The sequence below is a fragment of the Prinia subflava genome, chromosome 10 (assembly GCF_021018805.1).
Source record: "Prinia subflava isolate CZ2003 ecotype Zambia chromosome 10, Cam_Psub_1.2, whole genome shotgun sequence".
NCBI classification, from domain to species: Eukaryota; Metazoa; Chordata; class Aves; order Passeriformes; family Cisticolidae; genus Prinia; species Prinia subflava.
In genome coordinates, this window is record NC_086256.1 from 174,419 (window position 1) to 196,578 (window position 22,160).

Sequence of the window (22,160 nt, forward strand, 5' to 3'; positions counted from 1 at the left end):
CTTGGGACTAACTAATAAAGTTATTGTTTTTTGTTACTATAAGTAGCAAGTATGCAATGTTCCATGTTGATACCTAGGCAACTGTACTATAGGTAGGGCTCCAGCAGTCAGGAGTGTATAGCCTAATTCCTGAGTTTGAGAACCTTTAGAAACAATTTGTAGTGATGAAGATGACTCTTTTGTTCAGCTGTTAACTTTTAACTGAAGAGCAAACAGGGTCTTGACAGTCAAAAATGCTGAGTAAGTTGAATTTTACAGGAGATGCCATGATGAACAATGCTACTGTGACCTTGCCGTTTATTGGGTTGGGTTTGTAATGCCCCAGAGTTTGGAAAAAATCATTTCCATATGAGCACTGGTGTGAGATTTTCCTTTCTGAACGCACCTTCCTCAGCTTGTCATGGTTTTCACTGTCGTGGCGCTGTGAGCAGGAACCTATCTGTTTTCAGTTGGTTGCCAGAACACTCACATTCTTAGACTGTGCAGTTAAAACTGATTTATATTGTGGTTACGAAGCTGCAGTTACAAACTTTTATTGAATAATCATCATTGGTAAAGAAAAAGCTGAGACATGCTGCAGAGAGATGAAATACCTCTGAACCCATGGGCTTTCATCTGAGTGGTGAAGTACAGAGCCATCTGCTATCATCCCTAGGGCAGAGAAGGGCCTGGAATGTTCCATCATCAGTCTGCTAGGAGATCTCATTTTGATACTGAGTGTTATGGTGTATGTGGTAATGGATGTTGGAAGAAAAATCCTTAAGGTCAAACCTCCCTTTGTTTCTCTTGCCATAGTCCTGCTTCAGAGGGAGCTCTGTTCACTGACCACGATACCATGAGGGCACTCCATGCAGAACCATGCGTGGTTACAGCTAGGAGGTGACACTGAACACCCCATGCCTCTGCTGTTCTGTTGGTTCTTGCTGGATGGCACATGCCTTTGGGCATGGATTTGGTGTGGAGAGTGCCCTTGTGTTTGGCAAAGAAGGCAAAGAACTCTGGGCATGAAAATTCAGTCCCCTGCAGTGGCACGACATCTGTGTGTCCTTGGGTAAATTGCTCAGTTTCTTGGTATGCCTCCATTCATTTTCTGAAAATGGCTCACAAGTGCATTTTTTAGGGGTTTTACAAATAAAAATATACTGGAGATGGGGAGTTGTGCAGTTTCTACCTGAGCCTTGCAACCACACCAGTCCTCCCTGAGGTCCATGAGTGTTTTGCTCCTGCCAGTTGTGGTGGGAGTCCGTGGTCCCCCAGCGCAGAGGAAAGGTTTGGATTAACAACTGTGTATTCCTGATACTCACATTCACCTGTCAGCTTTGCTCAGTCTCCTAGCATGATTAAGTCATCCAGGAATGAGTTGAAAGGGTTTGATTTGTAATTAAAACAGGAACACATGTCTTAGTTTCCTTTTACCTGTTGCAGAATGTGGAGTGCGGGGCACGTAAGACATGAAGCTGGATGTAAACTTCCAAGAGGAACTGAGTAATCATCCTGGCAATACTGCCCGGGGCTCACTGGCTGCTTTTGATGCAGCTATAGGGTTACCAGAGGATTGCTCACATCCCTGTGACTGTTGGAACCCTGGGATTTTGATGACATTTCCTTTCACTCTCTGTATCTTTCCTATTCATTTGTAAGAGGGCATAAGTTTTTAATTAGGTTTAAGGAGTCCTAGTCATGTTGTTCCCTCAGATTCTTTCTCAAGGAATCACAACTGAAAAGAACAGAATCTTGACAGAATTTTGGCTCTGGTCTTTGGCTGGTATTGAGTCAAAATGTGGTGTGAAAAGTGTAAGCTTACACTGTTTCCATCTGCAGTGAGTAATACTGGATTGCAGTGGGTAATAATGGATTGCAGTGTTTAGTTTGAGTATCAGCTGCCTCTGCAGCTCAAACCTAGCATTTGTGTGTCTGTCTGGGGGTTTCTCTGGGTTGGTTCTGCACACAGATGCACAGGTCTGTGTGCAGTGGCACAGCTGGCACCCACAGGGCTCCATCACACTGCTGGCACCAGGGACCCACAGCACAGGCTGAGCCACCTTCGAACAAGACTGCAGTGTGGGCAGGCTTTGTATCAGCTCAGCCTGCCTCAAAGACCCCCTTGACGAGTTTCAGTGGCTGATGCTTGCTCAGAGCTGCCTGAGGCTCTGCTCTGGATGCACCTTCACAGACAGCTGGGCAGTGCAAGGGAAATGTTGAGGCAAAGGTGGTTGGTACTGCGAGTTGTCAGCAGGTGCTTTACCTGCTGCTTTGGGCATTCTACAGTCACTGTCTGAGGCTAAAGCTCATGTTACAAAGGCAACTGTCACTTGCTTGTGGAAAGATGGGCAAAATGGGACATGTATTCAAGTCACACAGAGAATCTACTGGAAAGCAAAAGACAGAGATCAATTCTCTTAAGTCTGGGGTCTCAACTACAATTACAAACCTGCTTTACTCTCTTTTACTTGCACTTTCATCAGGAGCATGTTTTGTTAAATCCCTAGGAGTCTCAGTGCTCCCTATGGCAGGAATGAGGCAGTGCAATGGCTCATTGCCTGCCGTGCTTGACATGCCATGCCATGATAAAACTGCTTGTGTTAGTATGTATGTTTATTTATACACCCAGGAAACTCTTCCTGCCGTCTACTTTTGGTTTCTCCAATTGTACATTCTCCACCAAATTACTAAACCTTAGTATCCCACTGGAAACCACTGTCTCTTCTCAAATTGCTCCAAGACTGACCTAAGCAGAAGTGTTTTGACATCCATGCCAGACTCTGGCTCATCGGAAGCGTATCTCACTCCAAATTTAAGACTGTGACTTGGTAACTTGGACAGGTGTGTCATGTTTGTGTGTTGATTGTTTGTGGCACACGTATTTAAGCTGCTAATACAGCAAAAGAATTCAGAACTGTCCTTGTTACTACCAGACAAAAGATCACTAAGGTTTGGAAAAGAAAGAAATATTTGTTTGTGAAATTTTCTCCTTTTGTTTTGCCCTTAATCCTTTTTCTGATCTAGGTCCAGGGTTGGTACCAGCTGGCACTGGGAGATCCTAGATCCCCAGCTGTGCTGCAGTAGTGGGTTCTCTGGCTGTGTTGCAGCTGGAGAAGGATGTAAAACTCCCCGGGACACCCTGGGCCCTCACTGGGTGACACCATTGTCACCTTGTCTGTGGCTGACACTGAGGTAGCAGGAAGGGAACAGAAGGGCTTGTGCTCTGAAACAGATAGAACTGAAATGATTTGGCTGAGCACTTTTCACCCAGCTCTAATTTTAATATTTTAAGCATTAAAATGCAAACTGATGAACAATCTTCTGGAGTGCCTCATCCATAGCTGTGAAGAAGACCCACATCTTTTCCACAGAGAGGTAGTGGCGTTGTGCCTGTCACTTTGGATTTGAATTCTGGTCTTTTAAAATGCATTTTCCTATTCGATTTGTGTGCTACTTTAATTTTCTATTCTCTGCATACATAATAGTAATGATAATTCCAAACAATTATTATGATAATATTATGAAGAACTGATGGGTACTATCAGCTGCAAGAAGAATCTGAGGCACGTTTGATATGAAACTCACTGACAACGTGACTTTATGTGACAACCAAATAAAATAGTGGACTTGGGATTCAGCTATATAAACAGGAACCTGTGTTCAATTTCTTGTAATTTTAAATTTTCATACATCTCATTTTACACTTGCTTTGTGAAAAATTATTTCATAACTTTATTTTCACCCTTGCTACTTGTTTTTTGCTATTTCACTCTACAGGAGATCAGTTTGTCACTTGGGTGTTCCTCCAGGCCCCAGCCTGTGCTGCCAGTGGAGGGAAGAGTCCCGGGAGGGGTCTGAATAAGCCTGGGGACTGCTCAGGGTCTATTTTTAACTCATTTCGAGCCTCAAGGGCAGTGGAGTTTTGTTTTTTTATTATCGTTTTATCCCCACAAGGGCTGAGCATCTGTTCATCCCTGTGTCTTGGGCTGCTGCTCCCAGCACAGCAGGAATGGTGTGGATTGGGAGTGATGCTTCCAGCCCTGGGGAGCTCTCAGGCTTTCCCTCTCCCTTCTTTTTTTTTTTTTTTTTCCCGAATGTGGAATAGTTACTCTTCCCAGCGTCACAGCACTGTGCCACTGACTTCCTCGACATAATTTCTACACATGGTTAATAATATTGCACCTTTTTTGTTGAAAACTACTAAGAGCATTCTCAGAGTAGACAGGGACTTGAATATCTGAATTACAATGTCAACAGCCTTGGCTGTTCCACTTCTGTGGAGTGAGCTGCCATTACCAGAACCCAAATTACTCCTGCCTCTGCTTCTGCTCGGATCTCTCTTGTGCTACCTTCTGTGAAAACAAATTTTCTTGTCTTTTCCATGTTTCCCTAGAGCATGTTTCTGATGCTACTGTGGACAAAACGGTGGACAAAATAGAGGGATGCTCACACAACAGCTTCAGTTATTAATTAAAGTCCAATAAGTCAACTGCAGAGAGTGAAGACAGAATTACAGTCATCAAGATGGTTTCCTTTCTTTCCAACCATTAATTTCTGTCAATACTGAGAATTTGTGTCTTGGCACTGAGACCCCTTTACTGTGCAGTGGTAGAGCTGTCTGGCATGATTTGGGCATAGCCAGGGTGTTCACTCCTCTTTAGCTCAGTTTTGGAGACAGGTTTCATATCTCCGTGTGCCACTTTGATTGATTCAGCTTGACTCTCTGTTCTTGATTTTTAGAAAAGTTTTCACCTTATCACTTCTGACCACAGAAAACACATGTTAGAAATTGTGCATGACTGAAAGGTCAAGTTCAGTCCAAGGATTTCTTCTTGTGAAGGGGCTGAGGATGCAGGGTTTACCCTGTGCTCTGATCACCCTGGGTCCTCATCAGTCAGTGGTAGATGATAACTCCAGAGTCAGGGGGATGAAACCTTCTTCTTCCCCAGAATAAATTCAATGGCAATGAACAACTGGATAATGTGAACTCCCAGGATCTCTCAATGCCTGCACTACAAAAGCCTCTAATTAGATTAAAATTGCAGGAGGGATGAGGGAAGATGTGCAGGGAATCAGGTTGCCATAAGTGTTATTGACAGACTTACTGGAAAGACCCGTGTTGTTTGGCTTCAGTGAATTACAGCCTCAGCTGAGAGATTTATAGAGATATATACAAACATGTCTGGCACTTTAGGCTGTTTGAAATTTCTACCCTGATTTTTTTATTAGTTCCAGTTCTAAAACAGTGCAAGCCATTTCTCTAACCCTCTGAACACTCTTGATATGGGGTAGTTATACATCCTGTTCCTAAACAACTCTCAATGAATACTGTTTTCTTTTTGATTTGGTGGAGGTTGGAGAACTCCACAATAATAACCCTTGCAGAGCCTTGAAAATCGACAAAAGTGGGAAAAGATTGGTGTCTGCTTATGTTTTAACTTCCTGTGGACCAGTCAGTTTGCTGGGATCAGTAATTGCTGTTCATCTGATACCCTGAACTGTCCTGTTGAGTCACTTTTCCTCTCTGATTTTGAGTTGCTAGTTCTTTTATTAAGCTCAAGTTAGCTCCAGTTGGCATTGTATGCCACTACTTGTCATGTTAGAAATTTGTTTGACTCCCCACAGAAATATGCTGTGACAGACTGATCATCAAAGAGCCCATTGCTTTCACCTATTCTCTGTCTCAACACTTTGCTGGCTATTTGGAGACCTGTTTTTCAACTGAGATTGTGGATGCTGCCAGAAGAGTTGGGGTATTTGAAGTGGAGTGCCAACAGTCTCATGCTTTGCCAGCTCTGGGCAGTGCCAAAGTCAAGCTTTCACATAAATGGGAAATGTGCTTGGTTTCACACATTACTTATTAGCTGTTTTCAGATATTGTTTATTGAAACTAGAAATGATCAATACATTCAATGGTACAAAATATGTGACTAAACTCTATTCTTGTTTAAGACTGGTTGAAAACAGTTCAAGGACAGACCAAGAGAGGACCACTACCCTGACAGTGTGGTGGGCTGGAGGTGGTGCTCTGGTTCATGTTGCAGGCAGGACTTTAAATCCTGCAACTTCACTCACTGGTTTAAACCATGAAAAACTGATAAAAATAAGATTAGGTATATATAATACCTTTCATAGAGAGGTTTTGGGGTGACACTTTTTTTTCCTCCTTCCTCTGGGCTGGATTGATGCAAATGGAGTCCTCTCTGAGGGCACCTTTCTGGGCATCTCCTTTGGGAGCAGAAAGCTCTCTAGGGGTCTGCTCTCAGGGCTATCCCACACTGCTCCCTTATGTTGCCTCATGCAGAATATGAAAGTTTTCTTGCAGCCAGACCCATGAAACAAAGATGTGAGGGTTTCCCTGAAGTTGGAGTTCCCAGGACCTGCCTTGTCCTCACCTGGGGCCGTGTCCACTGCAGCATGCCTGCAGTGAGGTTTGTTCTCTGTGCAAGACACCCACCTGTGGGATGTGAGGTATCCCAGCAAAAGCAGACCCCAAATGACCAACAGCTCATTGCATTGTGTCAGGAATAAAGTTTGGGCAGGAAACAGGATGTTTTGGCTTCAGCAGACAAAGTGAATCCCTTGTGAAAAGAATTTGAAATATCAAGTGGAAATGTGTGGAAGGGGGGAAGAATGTACAAATAATGCCACAAAACAGACTCACTTCTCTGGCACAAAATATGAAGAAGCCTTTCTAGCTGGTGGTGGAGGACCCAAAAGCAATGTGGTGAACAGAAGTGAATAAACTGAGTTGTCTTTTTATTCCTGTTAGGATAAGTAATTTTCAAGTAAATTGATAATATACAATATGTTGTGAAATCCCTTTTGGATGACAAGAGCAAGAACAAAAAGCAGATTCTGTGTTTTTTGGAGACATGCATCTATGTTTCACTGGTGAAAACAAACAGAGCAGGCAGTGCATTTGAGTGGGGCTGTAGTTGTATACAATGAGCTCATCTGGGTCCAGGTGCAGACATCAAGGAAATATTTGATACTGTGAAGTTCCTTAAACTTCAAATGCTGGTATTTCTAGAAAGTGAGTTATTTAATGTAAATACCAGGCAAGAAAGGGAGCTGCTTTTCATAGCTTAGGAAGACATGTGCATTCTCAATATAAATACAATTAACCATTTCATACCTTTGCACACCAGGAAAGGATTTGATGATGTAAAAACTGTGGCACTCTATACTCTGTTGGTACTTGAAACGGTGACAGCATTGCCTATATGTTTGCCAAAAACTAGATGTGAGCTGTCTTCTGCTTATGAAACAGCTCTCACACCTCCTGCCCAAAACTGGGGCTGTTCCCAGCTGCTCTTTGCAGACTCAGCTTGGTGATTTTCCTGCCTTCACACCCCTAGGCTCTTCCCTAGAACCAGCCTAGAAGGATGTCCAGCCCATGGCACGTCAGAGGGAACTGTGGCTACAATCCTGCCCAGGATGGAGGGTCCTGGCCGGGACCCAAGGGGCTGTGCCTGGGCAGGACTGGCCACTGCAGGGGCTGCAAGCAGCAGATTCCCATCAGCTGTTGGGTGTCTGTGTGTGTACCCAGTGTAAGAAAAGCTTACAAAAAGGTTTGTGTTCATGGATGTGCTGAGAACTGGACTTGGGTAAGGAAATTGCTTTAGGCTAAGCAGAACATTAATTTAATATTAGTAAGAAAGACAGGCCTCCGACTGCATTCCAAATTTTTTTCTACATTGGAGAGCAGGAATTTGTAATTTTTCACCTTTGCCTCCTTTTAACCTTTTTAAAAAAGATTTTTAAGCAGTCTTTTAAGTTGATAAAGAAAAAAGACAGTAAATGGTCCCCTTTGTGATGTTGTTAAGTGGAAGGACATCGATGTAGTTTAACACATTAGGTAGGAAATTAAATAAGAGTTGGTTAGCAAAACTTTGAGCCTCTACTGCCTCTCAGAAGTCTACTGTTTGCAGATGTTTATTCTCCTAAACACAGATACCAAATCTCTTCAGATTCTAAAGGCTGTTCTACACTCGTTTCTTGGTTTCTAGTACTACAGAAAACTCTTTACAAGTATTGTCTAAATTTGTTACATTTTGGCCTTCACTGACATATTTAGATCCCGAAATGTATTGATCATACCTTTGTGGGGGACTAGAAATAAATTGCCCTGGGTCAAGTTCTGTTTATACAGTGGACTGCTCTTGCAGAATTACCTCCTTGACTTAATAACTTCCCTTTGGATGACATTTCTGCCAGAAGGAAGGCAGATTGGCTGGGGTCAGTGTGGGATCAGCTCAGCGTGCGGGAGGAAATTGCGGCGGGAGCTAAATTGCGATGGGTCGGGCTGAGCGCTGCGGGCAGCGCCCGGGGCACGGCCCCGCAGCCCGGCCCCTCTGCAGCAGGGTGGTGCTGCTTTCGGCCAGTCCCAGCCTTTCTGGAGTGGAAGGAATTCAGCTGGAGCCGTGACTGTGGATTAGACCGGCACAGGGATTCTTTTGGAGCGACAGAGTCTGCCCACAGTGCTCGTGGGTCTCTGCAGATGTCACACAGTGCCATCCTCCCGCATGTTCCTCTCACCCATTCCTGCAACCTGCTTTGAAATCGCTGTCTTACAAGTAGCTGGGAGCGGAAAGCTTGCAGCTGAGCCTGCTCTCATCATCCACAGCGGCAGGGGGGAGGATGCTGAATGCTTCCTGATGAGTGACATGGAGGCACGGGACTGAAGGATTGGATGCAGATCCCATAATCCCACTCTTGATGAGTACCGTGGTGCTGCTCTCTGTAGATCTGTATGTTATAATAGAACACATTATGTTAAATAGAACACATTATGTTATACAGAACATATTATGTATTTGTTATATATTTAACGTTATTTATTTTACTTATACATGTGAAGCAAAACAAATCTGTGTTGGTGAGGAACAGTTCTGCTGAAGTCAGTGGCTTTATATTGTATGGAATTGATGGCAAGAGAGCAGTGGAAGCTGCAGACACTAGCCAGTGGCACCAAAACCTTTGCAGAGATGTTTGAGAAGTTGAGCTGCCCCTGGGCCATGTGCCAGTCCCACAACATGCCCTGTTCCCTGGGGCAGGGGCTGTGGGGGCCGCTCTTGCAGTGCTGTTACTGCACCTCAGCCTCCTCCAAAGTGCAGCCCCAAAGCCCCTGCACAGAGGGGAAAAGCCAACAGCTGAACTGCAGAACATTTAAAATAGTGGTGTTACATTTTCCCTTTGCAAATTCTTCTACTTCTGTGTTCTACAACAGATGAAATGTAAAAGCCTCCTTTTAATTAAGCTCTTTATCCTTTGAAGTTATTTTGGATTTTTTTTCACATTGGTGATGTAATTTATGTAAATAATCATCTATCTATGAAAGGAGTGTGTCTGTCAAAAGCTGAAATAAAAAACATCCGTCATTTTGAAGTGATTAACATTCTCCAGATGTTTAAATCATCAGATTTCAGGAGTTTCCCTTTGTTGTGATAATGATATAGTATCCAGAACAAGAATGTTTACTTTTTTGTAGGGGTCAAACATAGATTTTTCACAATCCTATTAAAGCAAGCAGTTTATTGTAATTGTATGTGCAGATGAAAGCATATGTAGTTATTATTATTTCCCTTAATTGTAAACTGCTGCTGGTAATTTTACTGTAAAGCTGAAACAAAAGGAGCATACTTGAAAGGACCACCACTGCCCACTTATGTAATCAATTTATAGATGTCAAGTTTGTACCAAGATGGTTATCCCTCTCCCTGGAAGCCCCGGTGACAGGCTACCACCCTGCAGTGCAGCCTCTGCTCTGGGGGCTGCCGGGACTACAGGAGATGGAGCTGATAATGTTGAGTGACAGCTCTGAACCACTGCACTCCTGACGTGCTCAGCTTCAGGCTGCAGGGAGGGAGACACACATTCCCTCCTGCTGCTGGACCCTGTGGCTGGCCAAGAGAATCGTGCCTGTCCTGTGCTGTGCTGCTGTGGTGACTGGAACCACAGCAGCTTGATGCATGGAAAAAGAGGGGCATAACCTTGGAAAAGGGGTACACGTGAAAAATGGACCATTTCCTTTTGCTCCCATAGTTCTTGCAGAGCAACGTGCTTCAATTCGTAAAAGTGGCCAACACACAAGAGGTGTGGATCTGTCCCGCCTCCCCACCAGCAAACTCCTCAGAGCTGACAAAGTCTGGAGAGATCTCTGAGTGGGCTGATGGGTAACAGCAACTGGCCAACCCTTTTTAGTGCTTCTTTTTAACAGAACCTCTCCTGAAATATAAATATAGAACCCACCCCCCCGAAAAATACTAGATAATTGTTCCACACAAATAACCACAGCATGTACCCCAAGATTTCAATTGGGCTCAAACTTTAACTAAGGATTGTTCAAACTATAACTTTTTTTCAGTTGATGGAAGGTTCTTGTCAGATGAGCAGATGCACCCTGGGGGAATGTTGCAAAAACAGGGGCAGGTTGGCCCCGTGACCATTGCTGCTCTCTGCCCCCAGTTTCCCCTCAGGGATGGTTTTGGCACCTGTTCCCTCTCTGGCTCCAAACGGGCTGTTCTTAGAAAGAGACACAACCTGTTGGAGCAGTTCCTGCTGTGTTCCACCCAGATGAACGGGTCCAGTGGCTGATATTAGTGATGCACTCACCCCTCCAAATGGACAAACAAAAAAATTGAAAACATTTTTTTTTAAAAACATGTCTGAGGAACAGGTGAGTTACAGACATGCACTAAGTACCTGTTCTGCATTGGCAGTTTCCAGCACCAGGAAACATTAGTTTTGTTATTTTTTCACTGCCTGTTTCTGCACACAGCCAACAGCACTGGCCTTCTGATGCAGCCTCACATCACACTACATCACATCACTTTACATGGTGTATGTTACATCAATTTACAAGGCATAACATGGCACAGCCTGGTCCCTGTGCTCCCAGGGCCCATCACACCTCTGTAGCTGGGGGTTTGGTGCATTTCCATTCACCATGGTTGTAGTGATGTGCCAGTGGCCCATGGAAGTGTGTTTTACTGAGTTAGCTGACATAGAGTTCCTGCCTGCCAATGGACTATGAGGAAAAACTCAGCTATTTCTGAGCAGTAGCAATTAAAACAACGAGGTTGGTGCCTGTGGCTTCCTGCAAATGTGCTGGTGTGCTCCTGAGCCCGAAGTGCTGGTGGGTTCTGTGCTGGACTGGAGCAGGGTGGCCCTGGTGTGGCTCTGTTGCCTTTTCTGCACAGGCTTCAGTGGCTGCCACCAGGTAAGGGCTGGGGTCCAGGGTGAGCTCTGGGGTCTGCCAGGCACCAGCCCTCTCAGCTGTGCTTCACACCTCTAGAGACAGCGTGGGAGGAGCTCTAAAATACAATATGCTAGCAAAACAGATAATTTCTGGAAACAAATGGTATAAATACAAATTCTTGGCTGAACTCCGAGTTTCAGGCAAACTAAACTCAACTTCAGCACCCAAACACCCATCAGTGCTTCTGGCTTACTTCAGTCCTTGAGAAAATTACTTTAGCCCTATTTTTCATTTAACTGCAAATCTGATATGTACATGGAGCCAGATGACAACCAGCCAGCTTCAGCTGCCTTCTTTCAACTTCATTCTTGGAAGTAAAGTTCACACAATATTTTCACATACATGTATCCCTCCCCACCCCACTCCCCCCCCCCCCCAAAAAAAAAGAAACCAACCAAAACCAAAAAACCAAAGAACGAAAAAAAGAAAAAAAGAAAAAAAGAAAAAAAGAAAAAAAAGAAAAAAGAAAAAAAAGCATGAGGAAGGCAATGGGAGGATAAACGACAAACACAAAATGCAGTTCACTTATAAATATCTCTGCTTGATGGAGGCTAAAAGGTGGCAGCTGTGCCAAAGTAGTGGACCCTAAATCACTGAGCAAAAAAGAGCAGGGAAGACTGATTGCTCCCAGTACTGTGGTGAATGTGTGCTCTCAGCCACAAATCAAGCAAGCTTAAAAAAAAAAAAAACAACCCAGAAAAAAAAGACTCAATCAAGGCAATAATGGCCTCCACTTCACAATCAGACAAGTGCTTCTACTTCAGAAATCCTACCATTTATGGCTGATTGCTAACCCTGGCCTCATTTCTAATCTAAAGGGCGAGTAATAATTTGGAAAAGGAATTATAACAACTTCCCAACCATTTGGTAAATTGTCATTACTTTAAAGGGGCGTTGGGGAGCTGTTACTGTTTGTCAGATATTTTTTTCCTGCTACTGCTCTCCTACTTCCACCGTTACTTTTCTCCTTGATCTCATACTAGAAGTGATGTACAGTGGAAATATGTAAGAAAGAAAAGTCTGGAGGATCCTTTGACTGTGGGACTCTGACACGTAGAAGCTCACATGAAGCACAGAGAGGTGAAACGGCTCCTCTCTTTGCTACTCTGTGGTGCCTGGAGATTCATGCAGGGATCAGTGGTGCACTGAGCATTGTTCCCAGCCCAGGGGCTCCTTCGTGAGTTTCCTGGAGTGGGAAACCTTCAGCATTGGGAACTTCCCAAAGGAAATGAGGAGGATCACCCATGCAGCTGAGTGGGTGATGCTGGGGTCACCCCAGCCTGCTGCCCACCCCTGGTCAGGGCCACCCAGCTGGGTGGAGCTGGTGCTCTGCTGTCCCAATCCTGCCTGGACTGTCTGGAGTAGGCAGAGAGACATTAACCATTTAACCCATGGGCTATCCTGACAGGAAGTACCAGGAACCTTGATAGGAAGTCTGGAACCCTGGTACCTGAGCTACATATATTACATTTCTTTCCTGGTTCAAGCAGGGAGAACTGCATCTGTAAATATTTTGGTATTTATGTGAATATTTTTTCCAACATCTTCTGCAAGTCTGTTGTGATTTTCACATGCACATCAGAGTTGATCTTAGAGGTTATTCCAACCAAAGCAATTGTGTGATTCTAGGGTTCTGTAGGGAGAAAACATCAAAACAGAGGACTTGGACAATGTTCCTTCTGGCCATCACCTGTGAGGGCCACAGCTGCCCTGGACAGAACTAAGGACTTTGCCTGGTGTTCTCAATAACAGAGTGTTTAGAAACAGATAAAACTTAATGCAGAAAAAAAGAACCAGGGGGACCTGTGCTGGGGGAGACCTGTGCACAGCTTCACCTGGGTTATCTATTCTAATCCTGTCGAAATCATGATGATGTTTTGATAACAGCAGACATTTGTGATCAAAATACCTCTTATTTCAATGATTCAAGGACAAAATGGGATGCCATTGTCTCCCTGGATGAATGTGAGATGTTTTATGAAAGGTACGATCAGTGTGTTTGGAGAATGACAAAATTTCCTCCTATCTTGGGAGGTAACTGCAGCACCAGCTGTGAAGCACTGAGCCCCTTACTCCTGGTTTGTGCTGTGAAGGGATTTGTGTCACAGCTATTTATGTCTGTATTTTAAATATGATTTGAAAAGAGACTGATTCAAAAATTTTCAATGACCCAGTGAAATCTGAACTACTTATAGCAAGACAAGAAGTATAATGCTTCAATCAAAATAGCAACTTGGAATGTGTTTTATAAAACAGAGTTCATTTAATATTACCCCAGAGTGCTGTGGATGTGAAAACACATTCTTGAATTGGAACTTTCATATCTAGGTAATAGGAATGAAGGGAAAATGGTCATTTTTAATATTGCACATTTTGGGGCAAATTCTGATCCCAAATGGAACTAACCACAGCATTCCTGTGTGTCTTCCAAAACTGGTGAGTCCCTGGACCCTGTATGTCACTACAAGGTGAATATGTTGCAGGAAAAATAAGTAGACCCTGCACAGAACTCTAAGGAAAATCCTAGTAGATTTAACTTTCCCATCATTCTCTCTGCAATATTTTCAAGGTGTTTCCAGTGCGAGAAAACAAAACAGGGCTCAGGGTAAGTGCAATTTAAGAAAACTCTCAAATAAGGCATCAAGGGATGCAAAACAACAGAAAAAAAAAAAAAGCGGATTATATGCATAAACTCTGGGTGCATTTCCCTTGTAAATATTCCTTGATTTTTGCTAGCAATGTTATGCAAAAATATTTAAATGAGCAGATTATAAAGAGCAGCGCTGCCCGTGTAATATGGATGCCGAATCTATTGGGGACGAGCACTTGGGAAGCGATGGGACCATTTATATCTCCATTAGCAGAGAATTGCTGATCATCCCAAGGAAAACCAATTTTTCTTTGCCAGCTGTTCGGTATTTCGGGAGTTTAAATTTCTCCTGCTATCAGCGTGAGCGTGAGCGGGGAGAGGCACAAGTGCTGATTTCTCCCCGCACGGACGCCGGGCGAGCTCCCCGGCCCGAGCTCCCGGCGCGGGGAGCGGCACCGGCGGCTGCGGGGGCTCCTCCGGGGCGCTCCTCCGGTTCCGGCGCTCGGTGCCCCCGCTGGGCCTCGACCCCCACGCCGGTCCCGATCCTCCTCGGTCCCGCCGCCGCCAGGCACCCACCGGGGCATGAAGTCAAGGGCAGGCGCGGAGAGCTACGCTCCCTGTGCAGGGTTAAAATACGATAATACAGAACTTATTAGATCCCTATTTAGAGAAACGGAAAATCGTGTTCTGTTACACACGGAGGGAACTCGGGTGCCTGTAGGAATTCTCACCCGCCTTTAGCGCGGGTCGTGCCGGCACCTTCCACCTCTGCCCGAATCCCCGAGACCCGGAGGGTGTCACCTGCTCACCGAGGGGTGTGCCGGGCATCGGGTTCTGCCCGCGCAGCATCGCGCTCACGGCCCGGTTCGGGCTGGGGCAGGGCAGGGCGGTTCGGGCTGGGGCAGGGCAGGGCGGGATGGGGCAGAGCCGGGCGGTTCGGGCTGGGGCAGAGCAGGGCGGTTCGGGATGGGGCAGAGCCGGGCGGTTCGGGCTGGGGCAGAGCCGGGCGGTTCGGGATGAGGCAGAGCCGGGCGGTTCGGGCTGGGGCAGAGCAGGGCGGTTCGGGCTGGGGCAGAGCCGGGCGGTTCGGGATGAGGCAGAGCCGGGCGGTTCGGGCTGGGGCAGAGCAGGGCAGGATGGGGCAGAGCCGGGCGGTTCGGGATGAGGCAGGGCTGGGCGGTTCGGGATGGGGCAGAGCCGGGCGGTTCGGGATGAGGCAGGGCTGGGCGGTTCGGGATGGGGCAGAGCCGGGCGGTTCGGGATGAGGCAGGGCAGGGCGGTTCGGGCTGGGGCAGCAGCGGGCGGGATGGGGCAGAGCAGGGCGGTTCGGGATGAGGCAGAGCAGGTGTCCTCTGCCAGTTGGCCCAAGCACCCAACAACCGGGCGCTGAGCTGTCAGAATTACTCTGCAAAAATCGCAATCACACCTATGAAACCTGATTTTAAGAAAAATATTTCTCTTTTCTTGGGATTCTGCAGAAAATGAAAATAAATGTTTTCCTTCCAGTATAAAATTGACAAAAACAGTATATCTGCTCAGGTACCATAAATAAACGGCATCTGGAAAGCAGAATAAGATCCTTCATATAATCTCTGTATTAAATTTGGGTGTCATTCTCTGATAAAAAGAAAAAAAAAGAAAAAAGAATAAAAAGAAAAAAAGAAAAAAAAGAAGCTGAGGATTCTCTGACTTTGATCCCAGGTAGCTGTCTGCTGTCACACCACTGCCAGCATGACACATTTAACAGCAATTCCTACAGGCTTTATCTTCTCCTGGTATGAAGATATGGAGTGAGCAGCTCAGGAAATTTAGGCATCCATGTAATTTTTTAGACAGAAATTACTTTTCAAAGGTTCTCTCACAAACACCCAGCATATTCCCCTGGGGCAGTTCCAACTATGGGTAGATCAGAAGTGAAACACTTCCCATAATATCCCACTATGTAAAATCAAATTGAAAGATATTGCAAAATGATGGTGTATTTTCAGTAATCAAAAGTACTGAAGGGTTGCTAAGCCTTCAGTGTGTGATACATTTAATATGATAAATTAAAAAGAACTTGAGATTGATTAAAGTTAAATTGAGACTTGGTTAAATTCTAGTGAAGCCCTGGCAGGAGCAGAGGCTGAGAGCTGCAAAGCTGCTCTGGTCCAGAGAGGTTTAATCTGATGTGAAAACACAGATTTCACTGCACCCTGCAGCTGTTACTACCACGCTCTTGTAAACCAATTTATGTACCTGAGTTTCAGAGGAAGAAGCTGTTTCAAGCGAACATCTGTGCTGCTGACATCTGTGATTTGCATGTACAGAATTATCCCAGTGAATTGGCCAAGTGAGTTTGTGCCCAAGAGCATGGATGTGCTGGGAAGCACAGCTGGCTCAGAACCTGTGGCACAACCAGCTGGGAATGCTGTGGTGCTGACTTGAGTACTGGTGTGGATGTGAAATGCTATGGGGTGAGAAATGACAATCAGTTCCTGGAGTGAATGAACCCATCTGCCTCCCCTGAAACAACTGAGTGCACAGGGAGTGCAATTGTAATTTTAAAAAATTAAGCAAAGTGAGAGCAAGTATAAAAATATCTTTTAGATTAAGTGGCTAAGCACACTTACAAATGGTAAAGATTTGAGTTTTAGGAGTCTTGTTGCTTATTGATGAATTTCCCTTCAGTCACAACCCCCAGAATCCCCTTTTCAGGGGTGCTCCCTCCAGCTGCCTCTGGATGCTCTTCCCAATGGCTCTGCACATTTACAGCCCAATAGAATCCCATACAGCAGCTGGAAATAAAATACAGCTTGAAAAAATTAACCTCAAAATGTGCAGGTGGAGCTTGGGTGAGGTGGGGCAAGGTGTGGTAATCCCTGTGCAAGGGCAGAGGTGCATGAAGGCATTGCTGGCCCCAGAATAGTGTCAGGGTGGTGGAACCACCTCACCATCACCCTCTGCAACCTTGGATGAGGTGTAAAAAAAATTATCAGAAAAACCTTGTAAAAACAGTTCCATATACTGAAGTAACATGTTTCCCTGATCTTTATTTTCCTTGTTGTAAGGTCTTGTTTTAGTATGAGGTCTCCAAATGTCTTCAACCATTGGAGACTATTAACTTTATTGAAATAAAGTAACAAGATGCCAACAGTTAGGGTAACCTTTTTGTGTTAAGATGCCAAAAAGTCTTCCTGAATTTTTTATCATTTTTCAGGAGAATATGGGATCACGCCACACATCAGTTTCCGACAAACTATTTCTCAGAATGTGAACACTGTAGTGCTGTTACACAGGGTGAGGGTTTGGGCTGTTACAGTGTCTGTGGGCACCGCTTGTGCTGGTGCTGTCAGTCCCTTGAGCTATGTCCAACAGACCAGCACCAGACACTTTAAGAAATGTCAGGTGCAGAGGAGGGTTCAGACTATTCTGAACAAACTCTCTGACATCCACAAGCAACAACTACCTCCTCTGTGTGCAGGATGTGCCCCCCGGGTGGAGAACAGTGGGACTGCCAGCAGTGGGGATGGCAACAGAGGCTCTCCAGGGCTTTGCTAAGGCAGCAGGGCAGGGAAGACCCTCTGCATGAAGGCAGATGTTGCTTTTTGCTGATGAAGCCCTGTGGTTTCACTTCAGTGCAGACAGGCAGTTGAGCCTCAGAGTGAAAGGAAGGTCTATGGTAAAGTGACTGCAAAGTGACACAAGGCTGTATCCTGACAAAGCTCCAGTAACGCCTGTGGCAGAAGCCGCGTCTCCACCCCTGAGGAGCTGCTGTGCCTTGCCCCGCCGTGGGGCCCTTGGCTGCTCCCACCACCTGCCTGCTGCCCCACGGGCTGTGGGGCTCCCGTTCTGCTCACACAGCTCCTGGCCAGCAGCTCTGACTTGTCAGAAGTTGTGCCCCTGGGCTGAATCACACTTCAACCAGTCTGCCCAAACGCACATGAGGTCTGAGACTGGTGTACACAGTGCTACTTTGGAAGGTTTCTGTGAATTTCCACCTCATGTATTGGCTGTCCCATGAGTGGATGATTGTCAGTCTTCAGTGCTTGTCCCCAGCACCTCTTCCCCTCCCTGAAGGAGAAACCTTCAGAGCCAGCTGGCTCTGCAAAACCCAGGAAGTTGGAAGTGAAATGCTGCCACAGAGAACATGGCAAAAGGCTGCAGCAAACCCGTTATTTCTGGGATAACTGATGGAGTACCACATTGTTAATTCAACAGTACACTTAAAAAACTCACAAAACACTCTACGGCTTTGTTCTCTGTGTCCTGTAGCTATACCTGCTCACTATTCTGTTAATTACCTTTTTTTCTGGTCAATGTCTGAGAGTATTACTACCTGGAGCACAGGAGTATATAAATCTCTTAGAAAGAGCTTTACAATCATTTTTCAGTTTGCCATTTGCTTTCAAATGTCTTAGTCTATATCATGATTTCAGCAAACAAATCAAGACTGCTCTCAGGATCATCCTGGGGTTCCAGCCCTCTGCTGGGATCAGCCTGCTCCTGAGCAGTCCGTCTCTTCCTTCTGTGCACGTACACGGAGCGGCTCTTCTCCGGCCCCTCGGGGAACAAGGCGTCTGCAGGGACAGCAGCTCCCAGAGCCAGCTCCAAGCCTTTGTGGAATCTAGACAGAAACAATTCTGTAGTTACTCTTGTTACTGATTTGCTCAGGATCTGCAAATTACTCTGAGAAACTAATGCTTTTAGAATGTAATCAAAACATGCAAGGGGAGAAAAGTGGTTACTAATGTTTTATTTAGTATTGAAGAAAAATTAGATGTCATGAACAGAACTGGTGTATTCTTACAAACCTGTCAATCCTCCTTATGTTTTCTTCCATTTTCTGATTGGCTACATGTACCAGAAATTCAATATATTCTTCGGAGACCATCAATCTCCCTTTGTGGCTCAATGGAACTTCTAAGCAGTGAGTGCTCCGCACAGCCTGAAAACACACACGTTATTTACTTGGAATAAAGTTTTTTAGTTTATGAAGGTTATTTAAATAATGTAGGAAGTCCATTATAGTAAAAAACCTGCTTATCCATATGATTATTTAGGTTGCTGTCATCTAAAGCAGCAAGCTATTTCCTTGCTATAGCATGCCCTGTGACAGCTCTCAAGCACCAGTCAGGGCTTGGCTCATACAAAAATCAAGGCTAACTTAACAATCTAACTTTGTTACATCCCTTCCAGTAGTGGAGTCCTTACCATTGTGATTTTTCCTCCTCTGCCAACTGTAATACCAGAGTTTCTGAACCCAGAGTCAACAGCCACTGAATGCTGCAGAAAGAATAAATGCATAAACAGGTCTTGTACACTTTCACAGCAAAAAAATACTTACGGATGGATTGCAATGCAACGTACAATCTCAGTTTTGCAAAGAAACTTATTCAAATCATCTACCCAGACTTATTCAAAAAAAGTTACATTAAAATACTTTTTAAGATCAACCCCACAAATCGTGGGTGGTTTTCAGAGGCCCATGGTGGATCCTGATTGTCTGAATCCACCAGTGCCGCAGGGATGTCATGTCTCTCTAGGAAATGAACTATTTTATCCCAATGAGCTGGAACTTCACAGGCAGTCGTGCCACTTGTTTACAGCTACAGGTGCAGCTGCACTCCGCAGGAGCTCCTCAGCTCTTCTGCACTAAGGACAACACAAGCACAGCACACACTGCTCTCTGCAGTCATACTGCAACAGCAGAAGGCAAAGGCATCACTCCATGCATTGGGAATGGAGCCAAACGGCCTGGCTGGTAGCAAAGCACCATCTAAAATCCACCCCTTCCAGCCAAATGGCCTGGCTGGTAGCAAAGCACCATCTAAAATCCATCCCTTCCAGGCAGGGAGAGCAGCCCAGGCCCCTCAGGTAGTGTTTCAAGTGGCAGTCTGCTTCAGCTCTGAAGGCTGAATTGCAGGTGAGTAATGTTCCTTTCCAAACACAGAAAAACCCTCACTAAGTTTAAAGCTGAGTTTTTTCATCAGCTTACTTTGCTACCCTGATTATTAAACACGCAGAACACCTGGGATTGTTTCTAAGTGCAACTGCTTACCCAGGAGCCAATACTTTTGTTTTTACAGGCAGGAATGTAACATCAACAATGCCACATTGTGTTTGATGTGGTTTTACCAGCAGCTGTGCATCCTGCAGCTCCCGACACAGCACGTGAAGAACAAATGGTTCAAACTTGAACACAACATCACCAGTAGCTTTCTCTAGTGCTGTCATCTGGAAAATACACCAAAATATTTATATAAAAATCAGAGTATTTCCTCACAAAAGAATTAATAACACCCCACTATTTCCTCTTTGCCCTGAAATTTTCTGATAGAAATTTTAGCAAGCTTTGCTTTGCTGGAACAAATACTAATGAAAACAAATATGCTGGAGGAGACTTTTGTGTGTGTGTGAGAATGTACAACTATGGTAAAGTGAACTATGAATTGAGTGAGAAAATGTTGACCTTGCAACTGCTTCTTCTGTGTGCCAAAGCAATATATGCAAAGCGTAGATGATTTTGAAACCATACTAAAAATGAAAAACCCTGCACTACTGACTTTTTTAATTTCAGAGGATTTATTGATACTAAATTAGCAATGCAGTATAAGAGATTCCCTGTTATACCACTGTCAGATGTCTGTCTGCAAGCTCAGCAAGCTGGGCTCAAGAGTTTTTTTAACTCAAGAGTTTTAACTATGACTCCAGACAGTAAGAAATTATGTAAGTTTCTGGAATATCAGCTGCATTTATAACTATGCAGAGAATTCGATATTGAGCTTAAAAGCATTCGCTTAAAAAGGGTCTGAAGAATTTATTACGCAACACAGCTAGGGAGAAGTTAATTTTGAGAGCAGACTATCAGTTCATCTCAGTAGCAGGAATAAAAACCCTCTGACACGAAGTGTTTTCCAGGACACCAGGAGCATGTCCGTGAATACATCCAAAGGCTGTACCACGCTGTGCCCTTACCACATCGCCCTTGACACACGGGTCGTGCGTTACCAGGAGCCACGTGCAGTTCTTCTTCTGGATCCCCGCGCCGGCCGTGTCCTAGTGTGGACAGAAACCACTGAAATGGCTCCGCAGTGGGGTTTAATCGGGTGCTGTTACAGAAACGGTGCTTAGAAATAAAGAGCGTGCCTCTTGAAGCAACAGCCCACTCGCACCGCGACCGCCCTGTGCCCGTCCGTGTGCTCAGCCCCGCCGAGCTCCGGCAGCAGTGGGTCGGGGCCCCGCAACCGCCCGAAGAACGGGGCACGGGCGAGGAGGCACCGGGAACAGCGGGAGCTCCAGCAGCTCAGCCCCGCGCCAGCAAAATCCGCGGGAGGGGCGGAACCCCCATCCCGGCATCCCAGCGACCATCCACCAGGATGCCCCTCCCGGTCCCGGACCCACCGTCACGGTGACCCCCCCGGTCCCGGTCCCGGACCCACCGTCACAGTGCCCCTCCCGGTCCCGGTCCCGGACCCACCGTCACGGTGCCCCCCCCGGTCCCGGTCCCGGACCCACCGTCACGGTGCCCCCCCCGGTCCCGGTCCCGGACCCACCGTCACGGTGCCCCTCCCGGTCCCGGTCCCGGACCCACCGTCACGGTGCCCCTCCCGGTCCCGGTCCCGGACCCACCGTCACGGTGCCCCTCCCGGTCCCGGTGCCCCTCCCGGTCCCGGACCCACCGTCACGGTGCCCCTCCCGGTCCCGGTGCCCCTCCCGGTCCCGGACCCACCGTCACGGTGCCCCTCCCGGTCCCGGTGCCCCTCCCGGTCCCGGACCCACCGTCACGGTGCCCCTCCCGGTCCCGGTGCCCCTCCCGGTCCCGGACCCACCGTCACGGTGCCCCTCCCGGTCCCGGTGCCCCTCCCGGTCCCGGACCCACCGTCACGGTGCCCCTCCCGGTCTCGGTGCCCCCCCCGGTCCCGGTCCCGGTCCCGGACCCACCGTCACGGTGCCCCTCCCGGTCCCGGTGCCCCCCCCGGTCCCGGACCCACCGTCACGGTGACCCTCCCGGTCCCGGTCCCGGACCCACCGTCACGGTGACCCTCCCGGTCCCGGTCCCGGACCCACCGTCACGGTGCCCCCCCCGGTCCCGGTCCCGGTCCCGGACCCACCGTCACGGTGCCCCCCCCGGTCCCGGTCCCGGTCCCGGTCCCGGACCCACCGTCACGGTGACCCTCCCGTCGCACGAGCTCGTGGTGCAGAAGCGCTCGCGCGCGTTCAGGAGCCGCACGAGCTCCGCGGCTCGCGCGTCCAGCACGCGCTTCCGGCTGGGGTCGGGCCGCGCGAGCCGCTGCGCCTTGCGCCGCGCGAACGCCGCCATGGCGGGGGGACGGCGGCTCACGA

General features: G+C 46.8%; 1 protein-coding gene across 1 annotated transcript; it reads right to left on the minus strand.

The window, feature by feature from the left end:
* Nucleotides 1-16,839: 16,839 nt before the first annotated feature.
* Nucleotides 16,840-22,137, minus strand: TYW3 (tRNA-yW synthesizing protein 3 homolog). Its single transcript, XM_063406831.1, has 6 exons — nucleotides 21,979-22,137; nucleotides 20,793-20,873; nucleotides 19,953-20,051; nucleotides 19,029-19,100; nucleotides 18,629-18,762; nucleotides 16,840-18,441 (listed from the first exon to the last, which is right to left on the minus strand). The coding sequence occupies exons 1-6, from the start codon at nucleotides 22,135-22,137 to the stop codon at nucleotides 18,237-18,239; spliced, it is 750 nt and encodes a 249-aa protein (XP_063262901.1). The 3' UTR covers nucleotides 16,840-18,236.
* Nucleotides 22,138-22,160: the final 23 nt, after the last annotated feature.